The following is a 20,296-nucleotide window of genomic DNA, read 5'->3' as shown; positions in this document are numbered from 1 at the left end:
GTAAGCACTCCCAAACTATCAAAACAATACAAGTGCCAGTATAGTATGTGGCCTACCTCTTGGATGTGGCCTACTACGAATTTTTTCTTTAGTATAGTATGTGGCCTACCGGACTTTTATTTCGGTATGAACCTCTCTCTTAAGCTTTAATAATTTGGAAGCGCTGACCGTGGCCAAACTAACGCGGAACTTGCCGAGGAACGCACCAAGGAACGCACCTATGAACGCGCCCAGCTTTGATTAAACACACACCCCTTTAGCACCCGAGGAGCACACTTACTCTGCCGTGTTAAAGACGGCGTAGATCATCTGTTCTCGAGGCAGGTAGGAGACACTCCGGACGTGGTCGTAGCTGAAGGGGATCGCGCCCTCCCGGGAGCAGAGGAGTCGTGCCTTGGCGAACGTCGTCCATCGGTTGCGAAGAGTCCGCGTCTTCCCACCTTGGTCGTTCTTGCACACCCGACTGATGCGCGAGTAAACGCGCTGATGGGAAGAAAAGGAGGTGATGCAATTGTTGTGGCATTGGTGGATTCTTTCGACACAGGGGCACATACAGATAGACAGACACTTACAGACTTTACATAAATACATGCATTCATACAGACTTACACATATACATACATATATACATATGCAAGTAACCACTTGGAAAATGACATCTTCAAAGGTACAATATGATACTGTACCTTTGAAGATGTCTTAAATAGACGAAAATGTTCGGTTACCAAGTTTTCATTTTCCTAGTAGTTACTTGCATATTCTGTGAATCACGTGTTGTTTATGATCTCTTTGCATATATATATGTGTATATACACATATATGTATACACATACAGATATACATACATATATAAATCCATGCAACAGAGGATGGTAAATGATGTAACACACACATAAAATTAACTGAAAACCAACTGTCGGAGAAACGACTGTGAAAAAATTATTCTGTATATTACGACCACTGACTGTGATCTTCAGCAGCTGAGGAGGACCACGGTCTGTGGTCACAATATCCATTTTTTTTTTTTTTTCTTCTGTCTTCCCTTTCTTTGTCTTTTTGTTTTCGTTTTCCCCGACAGTGGAATCAATCTACCACTCACCTTGCCACAGGTAAGATGCTCGACCGCATCTTCTTTGAAAATGAAGTAGACGAAGCCAGACGACTCGAAAGAGGCGACAAAGCTGGGCCGAGAGAGCCACTTCGCGTCGTATTTCGGCGTTCGAGGCTGCTTGTCCGACCCAAGAGTCCTCAGAATTATCGGGTCGAGGCCTGTAAGGATAAAGACGCGGGTTATGTGTTATCCCTCTATAGTTGGTGGTGGTGTTGATCAAGGGTGGGCAACCTTTTAAATTCTGGGTGCTAAAGTAAACCAAATCTTTGATAGAGAAATGCTCCTCGCGTGCCAACAGAGTAACATAAATGATAAGCCTACACACAAGCATGGGTTGGCTCCCTCCCTCACTTCACCTGAAAGGGCCTCAATCTGCCGCCCATGCGGCTACCAATGGTCATACAAAAGAAGTTGGAGATTTATCAAGTGTTTGTTACAAGGTGAGCTCTGGGTTTCGAGTGCAGGGAAAAAGTCGTTTTAGTGTGCCAAGTTTGGCACGCGTACCAAAGGTTGCCCACACCAGGTGTAGATCAACGTTCTATGCTTTTGTGTTGTAGAAATGGATTGCGATGAACAAACAACTTTATAATTATCATCAGTCATTAATCCTTTGGGAAGTAGAAGTTTATTCCAGATAATTAAAATCATCTGGAGCCAAACGGATTAAACCTTTAGGTCAGCATTTCTTAACTTTGGTTACTAGCGTCCCCATGGATGCTGAAATAAATCTAAGGAATGCTCGTAAGGGCAGCTACTTTTGCTAATGTAGCAACTTTAGTCTCTGTCACCAGAACCAGACTACAAGGGTACTTAGACACCTGATCACTGAAGAATACCGAGATGGAAGAGCGTTAATAAAGGGTGTTCTAGATTATTATTATTATTAATTATTAATTCTTATTAATTCTTATTCATTCTTATTCATTCTTATTCTTATTCATTCTTATTCATTATTCTTCTTCTTCCTTTTTTTTTTTGACTGGAAGTTTCTCCCGGTAAGAGAAAAATGAAAACCACAGCAGTTTAGTAACTTTTCGCCCACAAATTCTCTTGTCTGTATTCTTGTACTCACCTGCGAAGTCCGTGTAGGTTCCCACATACAAGTTGCCATCCTGGGTCATCAGTGACGCAACGCTGTAGTCAGGACCAGTAGGCGTTCTTCCAGTTCCGGTGACCCATTCCTCGACGTCATCGATGTGAGACAACCTGGAAACATCAAGAGGACGTCAGTACCGAAGACTAAGCTCCTTGAGACTGGAACTGACAGAGTTTCATCTTCAGTGGAACGAAAATCGCCGTTCCTCTCCACGTAAGGGAAAGGTAAGGGGAAGGAAAGGGAGGAAAGAGGAGGGGAGGGGAAACGAAAAGAGGGGAGAAGGGACTTACTTTCTCCACGTAAGGGGAAGGGAAGGTAAGGTAAAGCAAAGGGAGGAAAGAGTAGAGGAGGGGAAAGGAAAAGAGGGGAGAAGAGAGGAGTTACTTTCTTTACGTAAGGGGAAGGGAAGAAAGGTAAAGGAATGGGAGGAAAGAGGAAGGGAAGGAGAAAGGAAAAGAGGGGAGGAGAGGAGAGAGAGAAGAGAAAAAGTCACTTTCTCCACGTAAGGGGAAGGTAAGGTAAAGGAAAGGGAGGAAAGAGGAGAGGGGACTTACTTTCTCCACGTAAGGGGAAGGTAAGTAAGGTAAAGGAAAGGGAGGAAAGAGTAGAGAGGAGGGGAAAGAGTGGGGAGAAGAGGGGGCTTACTTTCTCCATTTAAGGGGAAGGAAAGGGAGGGAAGGAAAAGAGGGGAGAAGAAGGGACTTTCTCTACGTAAGGGGAAGGTAAGGTAAAGGAAAGAGAGGAAAGAGGAGGAGAGGGGGAAAGGTAGGAAAGATGGGAGGAAAAGTGACTTATTTTCTCCACGTAAGGGGACGTAAGTAGGTAAAGGAAAGGGAGGAGAGAGGAAAGGAAAAGAGAGGGACTTACTTTCTCCACGTAAGGGGAAGGTAAGGTAAAAGAAAGGGAGGAGAGGAGGGGAGGGGAAAGGAAAAGAGGGGAGGAGAGGTGAGAGAGAAAAGCGACTTTTCTCCACGTTAGGGGAAGGGAAAGGAGAAGAGGGAGAAGAGGGGAACTTACTTTCTCCACGTAAGGGGAAGGTAAGGTAAGATAAGAGGAGAGAGGAAAGGAAAAGAGGGGGACTTACTTTCTCCACGTGCAGAAAGGGTAGCAAGCGTAGGTGCCGCAGGCAAGGATGCGGTTCCCGTAGAGGTGCAGGACGCGGACATAATTGCGGCAGTATCTGTCACTGCCCCCCTTGAGGTAGCAGGAGCGCACGACGGAGTGGTTAGCCGACCAGTCTGAGGACTCGAGCTGCTGAAGACCCGTCAGGCTCAACCGGAAGACTCGGTCCCTGAGGCAAAAGGAAAAGAACAGTTAGAGAAATATCCTGAAGACAGAGACATAGAAATTAATTATCAGTATATATTATATATCTATTTTTTCTTCTTTCTTCTTGTTATTATCATTTCTTCTTCTTTTTCTTCTTTTGTTCCTCTTCTTCCTCTTCTTCCTCTTTCTTCTTCCTCTTCTTCTTCTTCCTCATCTTCATCTTCTTCCTTTTCTTCTTTCTTCTTATCATAATTTCTTCTTTTTCTTCTTTTGTTCCTCTTCTTCCTCTTCCTCTTTCTTCTTCCTCTTCTTGTTCTTCTTCTTCCTCATCTTCATCTTCTTCCTTTTCTTCTTCTTCTTTCTTTATTTCTTTCTTTCTTTTTCTAATAGAGACAAGTCTGCCTGACTTTGGTTCGCAAGGATGTCACCATAAGGTCCTTGTCATACAATCTGCATAAAACACGATGCAGTCATTGGCCCACGCGAGGTGCGAAGCCATCCTTCTTCTTCTTGATCTCCATCATCATCTTCTCCTTCTTATTTTTCCTTTCTTTTTTTCTTTCTTCTTCTTCTTCTTCTTCCTTTTCTTTTTCTTTCTGTCTTTTCTTCATCTTCAACATCATCATCATATTCTTCTTCTTCTTCTTCTTCTTTTTTCTCTTTTTCTTCTTTCACTTCTTCCATTTCCTCTTCTATTTCTTTTTCTTCCACTTCTTCCATTTCTTCTTCCACTTATTCTTCTTCTTGCATGTCTTCTTCTTCTTCTTCCATTTCTTCTTCTTCTTTTTTTCTTCTTCTTCCATTTCTTTTTCTTCTTCTTCTTCCATTTCTTCTTCTTCTTCCATTTCTTCTTCTTCCATTTCTTTTTCTTCTTCCCCTTTGCCTCTGTTAAGGAAGGGCGACATTTTACAGCCGAACGGACGAGTTCGGATGAGTTTCCTCGATCATCCATAAACGATATATGTCTTTAATGTTACAATAAACAATGAATAAACAAATATATACATAAACAGGTAAACATATAGGTATATAGATGAATAAATGAATAAATAAATATAAAAGTAAAATCAAATAAATTAACAGATAAATAAATAGATACATAAACATATAACAAAAACAGTTTCCATGGGGAAGGTGAGAGGTGAGGGGTCAAATGTACATACGTACACGCATACATACAAGCATATATGCATATATACATACATACACGCATGCATACATACATGCATACATACGTACATACTTACATGCATGCACATATACATACATACACGCATGCATACATACATGCATACATACGTACACACATACAAGCATATATGCATATATACATGCATACATACGTACACACATACAAGCATATATGCATATATACATACATACACGCATGCATACATACATGCATACATACGTACACACATACATGCATACATACGTACACACATACATACAAGCATATATACATACACGCATATATGTATACATACACGCATGCATACATACATACACGCATGCATACATACATACACGCATGCACACATGCATGCATACATATATGCATGCATACAAACACGCAAACATATACACATACGTACATATACCAAAAGGTCTCCTTTCCCTTATAAGGGAGGTGGCCGTCCAAGGCGGGTACCCAACCTTCACTTGTTTTGTCTTTTTGAAAAAAAAATAATGATAAAAATAAAATAAATAAAAAATAAGAAATAAAAAATAAAATAAATAAAATTAAATATTCTTCGTCTTAGTGTTGAAGGTACGAGATCAAAGTCTTGTAGTTACAAAACACTGAATAGATTCGATAAAACGAAATTAAGGAAAGGAAACTAACTAAAATAAAATGGAATAGAACAAAGCAAAATAAGATAAAATCAAATTAAATAAAATAGAATTAAAGTAGATTACATCTACCGCATAAAATAAAAGTAATTAAATAAGATAAAATTAAGCAAAACAGAATAAAGCAGAATAAAATAAAAACGATCAGAGGGTAGCGTATTGAACTCGTGAGCAGGTGGTCGTGAGTTCGAGTCTCGGGACTCGCTGCAAACTTCCTATGTCTCTTCCCGACACCCCTGGCCAGGCGGGGAGGCGACCCGACATCGGTCTAAAAAAACGCAACGTCTTGAGGCAATTGACAGGGCTTTACACTCCCATAGGTTTCTCACGTCCTACTGTGAGGGAGTGAGATGTTGGGTGAGAATGTAAATCCCTCGTCACACTATCACGCTTCTCGTCACACTATCACGCTTCTCGTCAAATGTTGTGAGTTTGAAAACCTGGAAGACGACTTCGCCTACAGTATTCCAGATTTCCTTAAGTCTACAATTCAATAATGTGTGTCTAACATTCGTATTCTAGGTTCAACTTCTCTTAGTTCCTCATTCAGTTTCTATGTATGACCCAAAGGTGATTTGACGTTTGGAAATTCGAAAAAATTAAAAATTGTAACCTAAGTCGTTTCTACTCAAACGAACTCTAGTCGCGTAGGTGTGTCAGGGGCTTAATCCGTGAACCAATAGTAAGACATCTTATTGACTTCTGTTCCTACAATTGCCAACTGGGTTCATTCAGGTGAGGAGATTTGACTTGATTCCGAATATCACGGGGTCATCATAGATCGAAACACAGCTTATCCCTTGATGAGCTTTCATTTGAATGAAGTCCACACACACACACACACACACACACACACACACACACACACACACACACACACACACACATAAACATAAACTGGAAGCGGATTGGAAACACTGAGAATACAAGAAAGTTTAGCAATGCGTAATAGCCGTCAGTTTTAATAAAAATTGCGTTTGAGAGAATCTATAGCAATGCGTTAATAGCTGTCAGTTTTACTAAAACTTGCGTTTGAGAGAATCTCCTGCATAAATACGCAGATACATACATAATATGTGTACACACACACACACACACACATTATATATATATATATATATATATATATATATATATATATATACATATATATATATATATATATATTACCGAGCAAATCCTAGCTAACACCTACCACTGCCAAGAATCAACGTGGGAAAAAAAAAAAAAAAAAAAAAAAAATCGCCCAAGAGAAGGACATCACCCTGGACGGTCACCATTGTCTGAGATCCCGTTCAGGCCAGGACACCATCCTTCAGCTGAATAAAAAGGTCTGGCGTTTCATGAAGGGGTCGGCGGGGAGTGTGTGTGGGGGGTGGGGCGCCACCGCGCATGAGGGCGGCGAGACTGTAGCGGACACTCTGGAACGGGCGGTCCTGGAGCAAGCTGGGCGGCGGCCCAAATGCACAGAGGGGCGGAGGCGGCTATTGAGGCAGACAGGAGGGTGGAGGGAGGGAAGGGAGGAGGGAGGAGGGAAGGGTGGAGGGAGGGAAGCAACGTGTAACCATGGCAGCACCGGGATATTTTGGATGGATGACTGAACACATATTCACACACACACACACACACACACACACACACACACACACACACACATACACAAACACACACACACACAAACTCACATACACAAACACACACACAAACACACATTAAGCTCTCATTGGGAAGGGTAATAGCTGTCGATCACGAGTCCATCACATGATCCATGACCGTGGTGGACAACACTCGTACACTACTTGGTCCAAGTCAGCGAAGTTTTAATGTTTCAAATCTATTTCACTGAATAACCTTTTTGGTGAACAAGTTTAATCTTCATTTCGTCTTCCTCCCGAGATCTTTATTTATCACAACGGTGTTCAAGTGAGGCAGCCCTTCTGAGCGAGGTATGGGCTAGATAATGTTATTCTAAGCCCTTGTGTGTGCATCTTTTAATCCACCAAGCCCACCAACACCCTTCACACGTTGGCATATTCTAAGATCCGGCTCGCCGTCGCGAACTCCCCTTATCGGGAGGCGTGGACGATGCCCCTTACAGAGGACTTTGTAGCGTGGAATCTAATGAACCATGCCCTTGGTCCAACTCGCCGGTGGCAGGGTTCGAACCGCCGTCACCTCGACCTCCGCCGCAAGTAGCGACGCTCTAACCCGCTCGGCCATCGAGGATACTTTGTAGATTTTGTTTTGGCTACGATGGATGATATACAGTGAAGAAATCAAGTATTTTCTCAATGAAATCTCAGTACACACAGCGCCCTGCCAACCAACACTCTGTGTTACAGTTTTATGATAAAAATGGTTGACCTAATCCCGGACAAGTTAGGTCACATTGCTGAAGTGAATTCCCTACAAGTTCATGAAGGCCTCGTAAAATACCAATGTTATTCGTAAGCTATCGTACTTAGGGCTTCTTCACTGCCTGGCTGTGTAGCCAATGGGAATTCGATCGGTTTCTTAAAAATATGCTTAAGGTGTTATCACACTGGGCTATTTTTCCTCCGACTGTTGGAGCAGATTTGCAGCCCGCAGCCTTCGGGAAGGAATCTGATATGCTGGAGGAAAATGATCTTCCTCCAGCAAGTCAAATGACATTCCATGTTTTTTTTTGTTTTTTTTTTTTTTGTTTTTTTGACAAAATAAAATAATTTACCATGGTGATTTTACGGCGGAGTAAGTTCTGGAGGTGGGTGGTACCGCCGATTAATCGGAGGTTGGAGGAAAAATAGCCCAGTGTGATGAGCCTCTTTACTCTGAGGTGTCTACATACCTGGCGCCAACGATTAGCTGATAGTTCGTGGGATCGAAGAGAAGTTCGGTGTAATTGCTGATGCCAGCCACTCCGAAGCGGTCCATCTCCCTCACGAGCTCTGAAAGTCAAGAAGAAGAAAGGATTAGTTGAAGTCCACTGCAAATACCTAATTGTATTGACCTAATTGGCCATGTAAATGACCCTTTACAGTCGCTTGACCACTCTCAAGGTCATAATTGCCGTCGCAAGGAAGTTAAATTCCTTAAAAAAAAAAAAAAATAAAAAAAATAAAAAAAAAAAAAGTGGGAATTTGTCCGCAGCGTGTACATTGACACAAAATTGCAAACCGCGCGATATCAAACCAGATACATCTTGTGTAGTGTACACACACACATGTGCATATTTTAATCTTCATTACAAAATCTTTGAATTACAGAATAATGAAGTTAGGATCCAGTTAAGATCAATTACAAAAGGGGTGGAGATTTTGTCCTCTTGTGCCCTTGTTTCTTCATATATATATATATATATATATATATATATATATATATATATATATATATATATATATATATATATATATATATAATAACAATAATGATAATAATAAAGTAGTAATAACATCAACAATAATTTCTGTCATCACAGTGGTAGTTGAACGCTTGCCATGAAAATATGTTACTCAAAGCAATGCTTAGTATATTATACGTAATACATATTCTCTACCACTCTCCCCTCTCTCTCTCTCTCTCTCTCTCTCCTCTTCTCTCTCTCTCTCTTTCTCTCTCTCTCTCTCTCTCTCTCTCCACTACTCTCTCTCTCTCTCTCTCTCTCTCTCTCTCTCTCTCCTCTTCTCTCTCTCTCTCTCTCTCTCTCTCTCTCCTCTTCTCTCTCTCTCTCTCCTCTTCTCTCTCTCTCTCTCCTCTTCTCTCTCTCTCTCTCCTCTTCTCTCTCTCTCTCTCCTCTTCTCTCTCTCTCTCTCCTCTTCTCTCTCTCTCTCTCCTCTTCTCTCTCTCTCTCCTCTTCTCTCTCTCTCTATCTCTCTTTTTTCTGTCTCTATACCTCTCTACTTCTCTACACCTCTCTCTCTCTCTCCGTTTGTCTCTTTTCATCTGAGATGGATGGAAAGGAAGAGTGACGAAGAGTGCGGGTGAAGGTGAGAGTGTTACCGAGGAGGAGGGGAAGGCGTGTCAAGACCCTTTCAACAGCGGCAGACATTCGCCTTCCGGCTCTCTTCTTACCCAAAAACCTTCCTTTTTTTTTCCCCTTCTTCCCTGCCTCGAACCCACCTCATCCTGTCGCTCCGTCTGCATCCTCCCATACCTCCTCCTCCTCATAGTGGTAGCAGTAGTGTTAGTTCATATTCTATCACCCAGTTGCCCTGTTTTCTTAACTGTAGCTTAATATAGTAAACACAAACAGCCGCGTTAGGGCCAGTAGACCTGCTGTTCTTTGTTCTTCTTTTGTGTTCCTCCTCCTCCTCCTCTTCCTCCTGCTTCACCCTCTTCTCCTCCCCTTCCCGTCATTCCTCGTTCGAAGTGTATTCAAGTCTGATAGATGTAATATTGTAGTCGACCCAAACCTTCCACATTTTTCCAGCTAAGTCTACAAGAGAGGGGGTTAGAGATTGAGCCAGTTGCTCAACTCCCTCAATACCGAGGGAATGTCACATCGCATCATCATCAATTGGGAGCAGACGATGGGGTGTGTGGGTGTGGGTGTGTGGGGGGGGGGGTGTGGTCACTCCTCATGGGAGTAAAACCCCATATAGCATTCCAGACAGTTCTCGTCAGGTTTGATCGACATACACCGGGTCGTCTCTTGTGGAGACAACGCTGAATAGGATCAACATCATAGGAACGTGCCACATGCCCATATAGCCGGAACTTATACATAAGCAAGTGGCACAGCGTTTCGATCTATGCCTTTCCAAGTACAAAGTTGAGGAGTATTTAGAGTTTGCATTCCTCGTTTCCAAAGTTGGAAAAAGCTCAATAAAGCCTTCGCTTTCAAACTGTTTATTTTGTACTTCCTATATATTTCTTTTATTCGTTTATAAGAATAGCGGCATAGTGACGTGGGTTGACCTTTGCCAACGCCAGATATCTTATTTGGGTTAAATAGAACGTTAATGCAGCGAATGCTTTAAGCGAAAAGTTTGGCCATTCTCTCTCAGATAACAACGAGTTAGAATACAGTGAGCTTGGGGCGACAAAAGTCCCGTAGGCATACGAGGTTTCCGGCTGCCAAGAAGCTCTTCTGGCATCTCCGACGCCAACTTGAACCCAGGAGGCCCGGCGGAGGACTCGACCCCATCTGAACGGCGAGCACGGGGAAGGAATGCTCAAGCAGACACGATCGGGCTCGCTGGAGACCTCCGCGCGTCCTGGATGAGGGAAAGGTTGATGCGGCCGGGCCAGGCAGGCCGGGAGTCGGGATGGACCCTGGAAGGACATCTGTCCCCTTGCTTGGACTCAGTTCACAGCCCGTGTCTCCAGATCACTTCCTCGCTTCGATAGGGCTTCGGTGACAACCCGTCTCCTGCCTCGCAGCTGCTCTGGGTCACGTTGCTGGCCCTCAAGGAGCTGAGGGGTCAATGCAGCTGTTGCACGGGAAGCAGCTGGAAGGCAGGAAGGCTGGTGACAAGGGATTAAAGGACTCTGTGGTTGAACATGATGTCATCAGGAGTCGTGTGCGCCTTTGAGGACATGTCACGCCGGACATTAGGGCACGTGCTGTGGCGAGGATTCTTTCTTACGTCCGGATCAAATTACCATATCTTCCAGGTACCCGTCGTTTGACAAACCGGGTTTGACAAATAGGGCTTGACAAACCGGGTTGTCAAACCCAATTTGCCAAAACACGTTTGCCAGCCCGGTTTGTCAACCTGGTTTGTCGAGCAAGATTTGTCAAAACCCGATTTGTCAAACCAGATTTGTCAAATAATTTTTTTGAAGTGACGTTTGACTGTGTGGATGGGGTATTTGGTTGTCAAACACGTTTGACAAACCGTTTGACCGTGCAAATGGCCCTTCATGTGTGACGCTAAATCAATCCACCGAATTACTTGCACCCCGGAGTATTGTCGGACGTAACGTGAAAGTGACGGATGTGGTGGTAATTATGTAGGTGGTGGTACTGGTGGTGGTAATTATATAAGTTGGTATGACGGTGGTGTCAATAGAGGTGACATATTTAGGAGAGTTCTTGTAATGGTGTTTGTGGTGTTGATGGTGATGACGAACGCGTTGCCGGTGTTGTGGTGATGACAGAAATGATGGTAATGCGCATGATGTATATAAACGGGGGAAACGAGCGCGCGTATACGTAACATACACACATGAACACACACACACACACAACATATACACACACACATGAACACAGATACACACACACACATAAACACACAAATATACACGCACGCACACACACACACACACACACACACACACACACACACACACACACACACACACACACACACACACACACACACACACACACACACACTTGCTTGTACAAACAAGCGCACAAGCTTGTCCAGTGTCCACTTTTGTCGGTTGGCCAAAACTAGATGGCGCGGGCGCTCGGCGGCACAGCCCACGGCGCGGCGACCGGGTGGGCGGCGGCGGCGGCGTCGCGGCACGACGGCGCCCACCTCGCGCGCGCGCGCGTGCCGGCGCTTCCGAGAGACTCGCCGGACTGCAACTAATGATCCATCAAGGGGGGCTATCACACTGGGCTATTTTTCCTCCGACATCCTACCTCCAACCTCCAACCTCCATTTGCATAACTAGAATGTGACTTCGCTTACGGAAATTCTATACTTCTCGAAGGACATTTCAATAGTATGTCTGATATTCGTATAGGTTTACGATCTTAGTTCCTCACTCAGCTTTGCTATATATATGACAAAAAGATGATTTGATATTTGGAGATTTGATAAATAAAACACCGTAACCGAGGTCGTTTTTACTCAAACGAACTCTCGACTGTCGACGCTGGTGAAGTCCCTGGAAGCCCAGTGTAATAACCCCTTTGCTGTCCTTGGACGGGACTCGACGTTCTTCCAGAGCCGTGGGCTGGAAAAAATAGCCCAGTGTGATAATCAGCTGAACTTGAAGGCAACGCATGCGCAGAAGCCCAAAACCGACTTGACGCGCATGTGCAATTATCTGTCATCTGGCAATTGCATTGAATGTACGTAGAATTGACTAGATTGTTGGTCCAATGGACACTTACACGCTTGTGATTCACAGTTGATCGGTCTATTATCAATTGTGATGTTTAATAGACGTGTTAGACAACACCATAATACATTCCTGTATCGTTCTCTGTAGTGATGGACAAACATTCCTATTGATGATAATCATTAGTTATTTATTATACATATTTGTTTAATTAGTTCTAGCTAAGTGTTGACGCCACCAACGAACATCTTTAAGAAGTGGTGGTCCAGCGAGCCGTACGTCAGAGAGGAGCATCTCCCAACCACCCCATTCAACCGGGACAGGCACACGGTCCCCGGGATCGTGTACGAGATCTCTCCATCTTACATAAGAATGAAGGAGACTGCAAGAGACCATAAGGCCTACACTAAGCAGTTCCATGTCCATTACCACCTGTCATCCCCATCCATAAAGTTGTCTAACAGTTTCTTAAAAACAACCGATAGATTCAGCGCTCACTACATGGTTACTAAGTCTATTCCATTCGTTGACCACCCTATTAGTAAACCAATTCTTCCCTATTTCCTTCTTGAATCTAAATTTGTCCAATTTAAATCCATTACTGCGAGTCCAGCCCTGTTGTCTTAATATGATGAATTTGCGTCACCCTTGTTAAAGCCTTTGATCCACTTGAACACCTCTATTAGATCACCCCGCACTCTTTCATTGTTTCCCATAAAGAGAGCTAACAAATGGTAACTTCTCTCTTCCTTATACTTCCAACCCGTGACACAAAAGCAGTTCCACATTAATTCAGTAAAGATTAAATTTCCGAACCAGTCCTTTTCCATATCAATTTTCAGAAACAGAAATCCAGATCTTTTAGTAACACAGGACCCGTGCGAAAGATTTGGAAAACATTTTCTGAATAGTACAGAAACAAACATATACAAGTATTCACCCTGAGAGGCTACTGCAGGACCATCGGCCTGTCCCTCTATGGGACGATGCAGCCTCATCGTAGTGACTTAATCTGACTTGTTAAGGTGAAATGCTGAGTGTGTAAGTATGGTTCTTGTTGCGAATGAACTGTGGGAAGAATCATCAATATTCGGCGAATGGGTGCGGGCCCATAAATCCCAAAACGGCATAAATAGGCGAGTTGGCTATCTCTTCAAAGGCGAGTTGGGTGAACTGTGTCCCACAATGCTCACTCGCTCTACTGTGTATAATGTTAATCAAGTGAAAAACTGTACCTTAATACACACACACATACATACTATATATATATATATATATATATATATATATATATATATATATATATATATATATATAGAGAGAGAGAGAGAGAGAGAGAAATTCGCTAATAACAGCGACTTCAATCTGATAATTTTTATGACAATCGAACCCATTGCTTTTGGCCACCCGTAAGCTTAGTGGGTTAAGGCTCTGTGAAGGTAATCTTACGGGTGGCCGAAAGCAGTGGGTTCGAATCCTACATGCAACTGTCATAAAAATTATCAGATATATATATATATATATATATATATATATATATATATATATACATATACAGTATATTACATATGAAGAGCATACCGACAGGAGACCTTTTGGTCCATAACTAGGTCGGATGCGGAAAAAATAATAAATAAACAAATAAATAAAGAAAATATATTAATAAAATAAATAATGATTCACAATAAACAAACAGAAAAATAACAGAATGATCACTATATATTATCTCAACATGTCCTAACGGTGTGTCTAACGGTACCAATAGGCTACTTGTAACTGGTTGTAACTACTTGCACTACTTGTAACTACCAAGAACATGAACGTCACGAGTACCATAGTCCCTTGTGACTCGTACTGACTCAAGTGACCCTAGTCAAATCATAATTACTAATTTTTAACATCATCATCACCATCACCACCATCATCATCGTCATCACTACCATCATCATCATCGTCATCACCGCCACCATCATCATCATCATCATCATCACCACCATCATCACCACCACTATCATCATCATCATCACCATCATCACCATCACCATCATCACCACTACCATCATCATCATCATCATCATCACCACCACTACCATCATCATCATCATCACTGTCATCACCGCCACCATCATCATCATCATCATCACTTTTTTCTTAGGTCATCTACCCGTACAGCCTCGTTCAAAAATCACTGACTCGTGGATGGCGGCGGTGGAGGGGAGTGGTGGGGAGGAGGAGGGGGTGAGGGTGAGGATTTTCAGTGACAAGAGGAAGATGTTTAGTCACAACAAAACCGTAGGCCAGAGCCTTTACTCCAACGTCAGCCGCCGAGGCTCGAACTCGGGCCCAAAGTCCTGTCAGGTTTTTTATATATTTATCAATTTATTTATCTAATCATTTATTTAGTTAGTTATACATCCATTTACTTATTTCATCTATTTCTTTATCTATTTATTTGTGCATTTATCATATATTAATTTATTGATTCATTTATATTTTTATTTATTCATTTGTTTATTTATTGATTAATTTATTCATTTCTGTAACAGAGGAGAACGCGAGAAGCCTACGCCAGGAGGCGCTGAGTAGCTACGGCCGAAGTTGCCACCTTTGCACTATGTGCCTCAGGGACTGCTGCGTCAGGGAGCAGTCACTGCTGGGAATCGGAGAAAAGTGCGGGATTCGAACCCACGACTAAGCGAATGTGAGATCAGTGTTTTTACAGTTACGCTACCGGAGAGTAGTGGAAAAGAAGAGCGGAGGAGGAGGAAGCGAAGGAGGAGATGAAGCGAGAGGAGGAGGAGTAAGAGGAGGAGGAGGTGGAAAAGGAGGTGTTTGGAGGAGGGGGTAAGGAAGAGGCGAAGAAGGAGGAGAGGAAAGTGGAGGAGGTAGTGAAGAGGTAGGATGTGAAGGAGAAGACAAGGAGGAGGAGGCGGTGAAGAGGTAGAAGGTGAAGGAGATGAAGAAATAAAATGAAAGAATGAAAAGGAGAAGGATGAAGAAGGAAAGGATGATAAATAAGAGACGAAAGAGGAGGAGGAGGAGGAAGAGTAGGAGGAGGAGGAGAAGGAGGAGGAGAAGGAGGAGGAGAAGGAGAAGGAGGAGAAGGAGGAGGAAAAGGAAGAGAAGGAGACGTAAGAGGAGAAGTAGGAGGAGGAGGAGACGAAGCAGGAGGAGGAAAAGGAAGTGCAGGAGACGTAAATGGAGGAGGAGGAGGAGGAGGAGGAAAAGGAGGAAAAGGAAGAGGAGACATAAGAGGAGGAGGAGGAGGAGGAGGAAAAGGAAGAGGAGACATAAGGGGAGGAGGAGGGGGAAAAGGAAAAGAAGGAGACGTAAGAGGAGGAGGAGGAGGAGGAAAAAATGGGGGAGAGGGAGAGGAAGTGAGAGAGGGAGAGAGGACGGGAGACGCTGGTCTCCTCTTAACATGTACACAAGAATTGGTAGTGGTATGGCCGGCATGAGGTACTTGCCCACCGGGAGCGTCAGAACTGGTTGCGGTAGGGTGAGGTAGTGGGAGGTTAGTTGGTATGCACTCAGTGGCTCAGGCATGGTTGGTATGGGGCTGGAGGGTGGTTGGTATGTCAGCGGCCTTATGGTATAGAAGAGAGAGTACCTAGGATCGGGTCGAGTTTTGGTACGATGAGGAGAGTTTGGTATCGCAAGTGAGAGACGGAAATGGAACAACGCAGACGCGTAAGCCAAAGCGTCTTAGCTACAAGTTGGTATGTAAGATAAGGCATCACTGGTATGGCTGGTATGTTCGCGCTAAAACGAGTTATGGTATGGTTGGTATGACGCTCAAGCTTAGCCACCTCGTTTGTTTTGGATATATGATTCATCATGCGCTTGGAATGCATGCTGGGCTCGTGATCGACAGCTATTACCCTCCCGGATGAGACTCCCATAGTTCATGAGGTCCGATGTGTGTGTGATTTTTTTGTGTTCTTGGATTACGTGTTGGACTCGTGATCGACAGCTAGTTCCATCCCATATGAGAGCTATGAGCTCATATATGGCTCATCTATGTGAAATGCGTGTGTGCGTGTGTGTGTGTGTGTGTGTGTGTGTGTGTGTGTGTGTGTGTGTGTGTGTGTGTGTGTGTGTGTGTGTGTGTGTGTGTGTGTGTTTCATCATTATTACCAATATTATCGTTATCGTCAATATCATTCTTATCATTACTATCATTGTCATATCATTATCTTTATCTTGATCAATTTCATTATCATTATTATCATCATTGTTATCATGATCACTATCATACAATTTTCTAGTTATCATTATTATAATCATCATTACATTATCTTTATTATCATTATTATGAATATCATAGCTTTTGTCATTATTAACTATCATTATTATCAGTCTTGCCATCATTGTCTTCATTATCTGTTATTATCATTATCATTATTATCCCCAACAATTATTGATATTATCATAACATATTGTCAATATCGTTACATCTCTATTGGAATCGCTACAATTCTTTGTCGTTATCATATCTTGTATATTTATTACTACCCACAGTTATCGAAGGCGTTATCACACTGGGCTATTTTTCCTCCGACTGTCGGAGCAAATTTACAGCCCACAGCTTTCGGGAAGTAATCTTATATGCTGGAGGAAAATATTTTTCCTCCAACACATCAATTGACATTCTACGTAAATTGCTGAGAACAACAAAATACTAGATACCAAAGTGATTTTACGGCGGAAAAAAAAATGCTGGAGGTAGGCGAGATCGTACCGCCGATGAATCGGAGGTTGGAGGTAAAATAGCCCAATGTGACGACCTCTGACGGGCGTATACCTTTAACGTAATACTCTCCCCAGTAATAATATGATTCATCATAGTCACGCAAACGCCTAAGCCTTGTCAAAGTCACGCAAACGCCTAATCCTTGTTTAAAGTTGACCTAGATTGTCTGTGGTTCAGATCGCCACTTATCTGGCTGGTTATGCTTCTCTATGTGTTGCGCAGGGGACTGGAGAAAGTTCCATACTCAACAAACCCATGCAACACCTGGTCATATTGTCTCCTCTTTTCTTTTTTCTTTTTCTTTTTTCTTTTTTCTTTCTTTTACTTTTCTCTTTCTTTTTTTCTTTTTTCTTCCTTTCTTTTTTCTCTTTTTTTTCTTTATTTTTCTTTTTTCTTTCTTTTTCTTTTTTCTTCTTTCTTTTTTCCAATTTGCACTTGGCCTCATTCTGGAAATCTTAGACCCTGTTCACACTAGCGGTTTGAACCGCGCGGAAACCGCGGCGGTACGGCATCCTCAAGAAAAAAAACTGCGCGGCTGTGTATGAACGCGTCCATTGACATTAATATTGTTGACGTCAAAATATTATGATTCAATAGAATATGCAACGGGTTTATGAAATTCTGACTAACCCTATTTAAAACCTCTTACGTGGATAGACTCGAGTGGTGCTTGTTTTGATCATTAAAGAATGATTATGTTTTATTCTTTGCCCCATGTCTCAGGTATAGTAAATATCTATCAGAGGTTCTCTCTCTCTCTCTCTCTCTCTCTCTCTCTCTCTCTCTCTCTCTCTCTCTCTCTCTCTCTCTCTCTCTCTCTCTCTCTCTCTCTCTCTCTTTTTTTTTTTTTTTTTTTTTTTTTTTTTTTTTTTTTTTTTTTTTTTTTTTTTTTTGGGGGGGGGGGGTGGGCATGGATCATCTAATCACCTTTAAATTTCTGATGTGTCCCCCATGTGGTGATACACAATTCTTATCATTCGAAAAACAAACTCCCCTTGAGCCAAAAATGCATAAAACCCTGGTTTAAAACCACTTCAAAAGAACAAGGCATCAATGAAAAATAAAAAACAAAACAAATTTAATAAAAAAAAAAATTGACCCAGATTTCCTTAGTTGCCCTTAATTGCCCTAATTAAAAAGCCTCTTGCCCCCACCTAAAGAACCGAATTGCCCATCTGTGGGGCGTACGCATTACTCTACACGGGAGAGTAAAATTTATTAAATCAATTTTCTTCTCACACAAGAATAAAGAAACAAATTAATAAATACATAAATACGTACACAAATTAACACATAAAGAAACAAATACATAAATAAACGAAAGAATAAGTAAACGAATAAAGTAATAATGAATAGATAAATAAATTTAAAAAATAAATAAATAGATGAATAAATAGATACATGGATAAACAAAATGAATAAATAAAGAATAACTAAATTAGTAAGTAAATCAACCACTCACTCAATCCGTTGCCCCAGGTCTCTATTACTGGACACCCGCAGCCCCCAAGGTAACCGTCCACGACCACCGGTTCGACCCTCAAATAATTCACAGAAAAGATTTTGCGTAGTTGTCTGGGTAGGGTGAGAGTAGGTCAGAGTAGAAAAGAGGTTCTTTGCGTCTTGTGTGGGGTAGCTGGAGCTCTGCCAGATCGATTCTTTGTTGACGTTCTTTGGGGGGAGGAGGTGGTGACCTGAACGCAGAGTCGCAAACGTGGGTCTTGTCTTCCGAATGATTTCTCAGTTGGGTGGAGGTTTTGAGAAAGTTTTGTGAATAAAAGAATCTGGAGGTCTATTTTTTGGTGCGCTTGTTTTGTGTGATCTGGGTTTTATGCATGGATGTGAGATGCTGGTGCAGTTTGTTTGAGAATGTTGAAATGTTGATAGTTTTTACTTTTTATTGCGTTTTTTTTGTGATTTAGTGTAAGGGGTGGATGGTCTGAAGGCTTTTGTGTAGAACTGCATGTATATTATTCTCTTGTGATGCTCTATGAAATGGATTTGCGTTTCTGAATGTAGATATTCCATTCGTATTCGTTCAATGCAACCAGTCGTTACTTACAATTCTTCATTTTCTATAGTTTGTAAGATGTCTATCTATCCTCGTCATTGCTGGGTATTATACTTCTGTGGACAAAAAGCTAAATGCAACCAGTCGTTACTTACAATTCTTCATTTTCTATAGTTTGTAAGATGTCTATCTATCCTCGTCATTGCTGGGTATTATACTTCTGTGGACAAAAAGCTAAGTGTATTTCTTGTGAGTTGTCTGAATACAGTGATGAGTGTTTCTATCAGATTTAAGAAGGAAATAGGCAAGAATTGGTTTACTAATAGGGTGATCGATGAATGGAATAAACTTGGTAACCATGTAGTAAGCGCTGAAACTATCAGTTGTTTTAAAAAACGATTAGACAACTTTATGGATAGGGATGACAGGTGGTGATGGATAGGGAGCTGCCTAGTGTAGGCCTTATGGTCTTTTGCAGTCTCCTTTATTTCTTATGTTCTTATGTTCTTATGTTCAGTGCCTGGCAATTTTCTGAACATGATCAGTTTCTTGTTTGTCTTCAATGACAGGGCTTTGATGATTGGTCAGAAGGTCATGTGAGGATCAGAAGCGAGGTCAAACATCCCATTTTCTGTTTCTTTTTTTCTGGGGGAGGGGTTGGCCATACAATTTGACCTTTGGGTGTTTTGTTGATTCCTGGTGGTCTGGGATAAGTTAACGTTACTGATGATTTCCCAGCCAAAGCATGAAGGGGTAAGTTTCCGGTTTTTTTTTTGTTTTGTTTTTTGCTTTATTATTATCATTTTTTGTTATTGTAGTTGTTGTTGTTGTTATATTTTTTGTCTATATCTTGAAAAATACGCAAACATTCTGTTTCGTCTCAGTCACAGCTCTAGCTTGTTGAGGTCAAATTCTGCTTTTTTTTGTCTATATTTTGTAAAGAAACGATCAAGTAAATAGATACTACAGTTCATTAGATAAATTGATAAGTCAATGAATATACTAATATATAGATACTCATGGACACAATAAAGATATATAGACGAGAAAATGAATAAGTAAAATTAGATTAAAACAAAGAAATACCTAATTAAGCAGATAAAAACCGATATAGACATATAAGTGAAATTGAATAAAGAAAACTCCATAATTCAGAAACAATCTTAGGAGAAAACCCAGCGGACATAACTGAAAAAAAGT

At 41.9% G+C, this 20,296-nt stretch overlaps 1 protein-coding gene across 5 annotated transcripts in view; it reads right to left on the bottom strand.

Moving 5' to 3' along the window:
- LOC143040416 (semaphorin 5c-like) overlaps nucleotides 1-20,296 on the bottom strand; it is a 168,746-nt gene that overhangs the window by 12,316 nt on the left and 136,134 nt on the right. For all 5 annotated transcript variants that reach the window (XM_076211475.1, XM_076211478.1, XM_076211474.1 and 2 more), the window contains 5 exons: nucleotides 8,158-8,257; nucleotides 3,292-3,498; nucleotides 2,184-2,317; nucleotides 1,100-1,269; nucleotides 281-483 (listed from right to left, as the gene is read on the bottom strand). In XM_076211475.1, coding sequence (XP_076067590.1) covers nucleotides 281-483; nucleotides 1,100-1,269; nucleotides 2,184-2,317; nucleotides 3,292-3,498; nucleotides 8,158-8,257 — 814 coding nt within the window. The remainder of the gene's footprint in view (nucleotides 1-280; nucleotides 484-1,099; nucleotides 1,270-2,183; nucleotides 2,318-3,291; nucleotides 3,499-8,157; nucleotides 8,258-20,296) is intronic.

This window comes from Oratosquilla oratoria, chromosome 28 (assembly GCF_046742065.1).
Source record: "Oratosquilla oratoria isolate Oo_2021 chromosome 28, ASM4674206v1, whole genome shotgun sequence".
Taxonomy (NCBI): domain Eukaryota; kingdom Metazoa; phylum Arthropoda; class Malacostraca; order Stomatopoda; family Squillidae; genus Oratosquilla; species Oratosquilla oratoria.
Note: the sequence above shows the minus strand (reverse complement) of the source record. Positions and strands in the feature narration are given on the sequence as shown.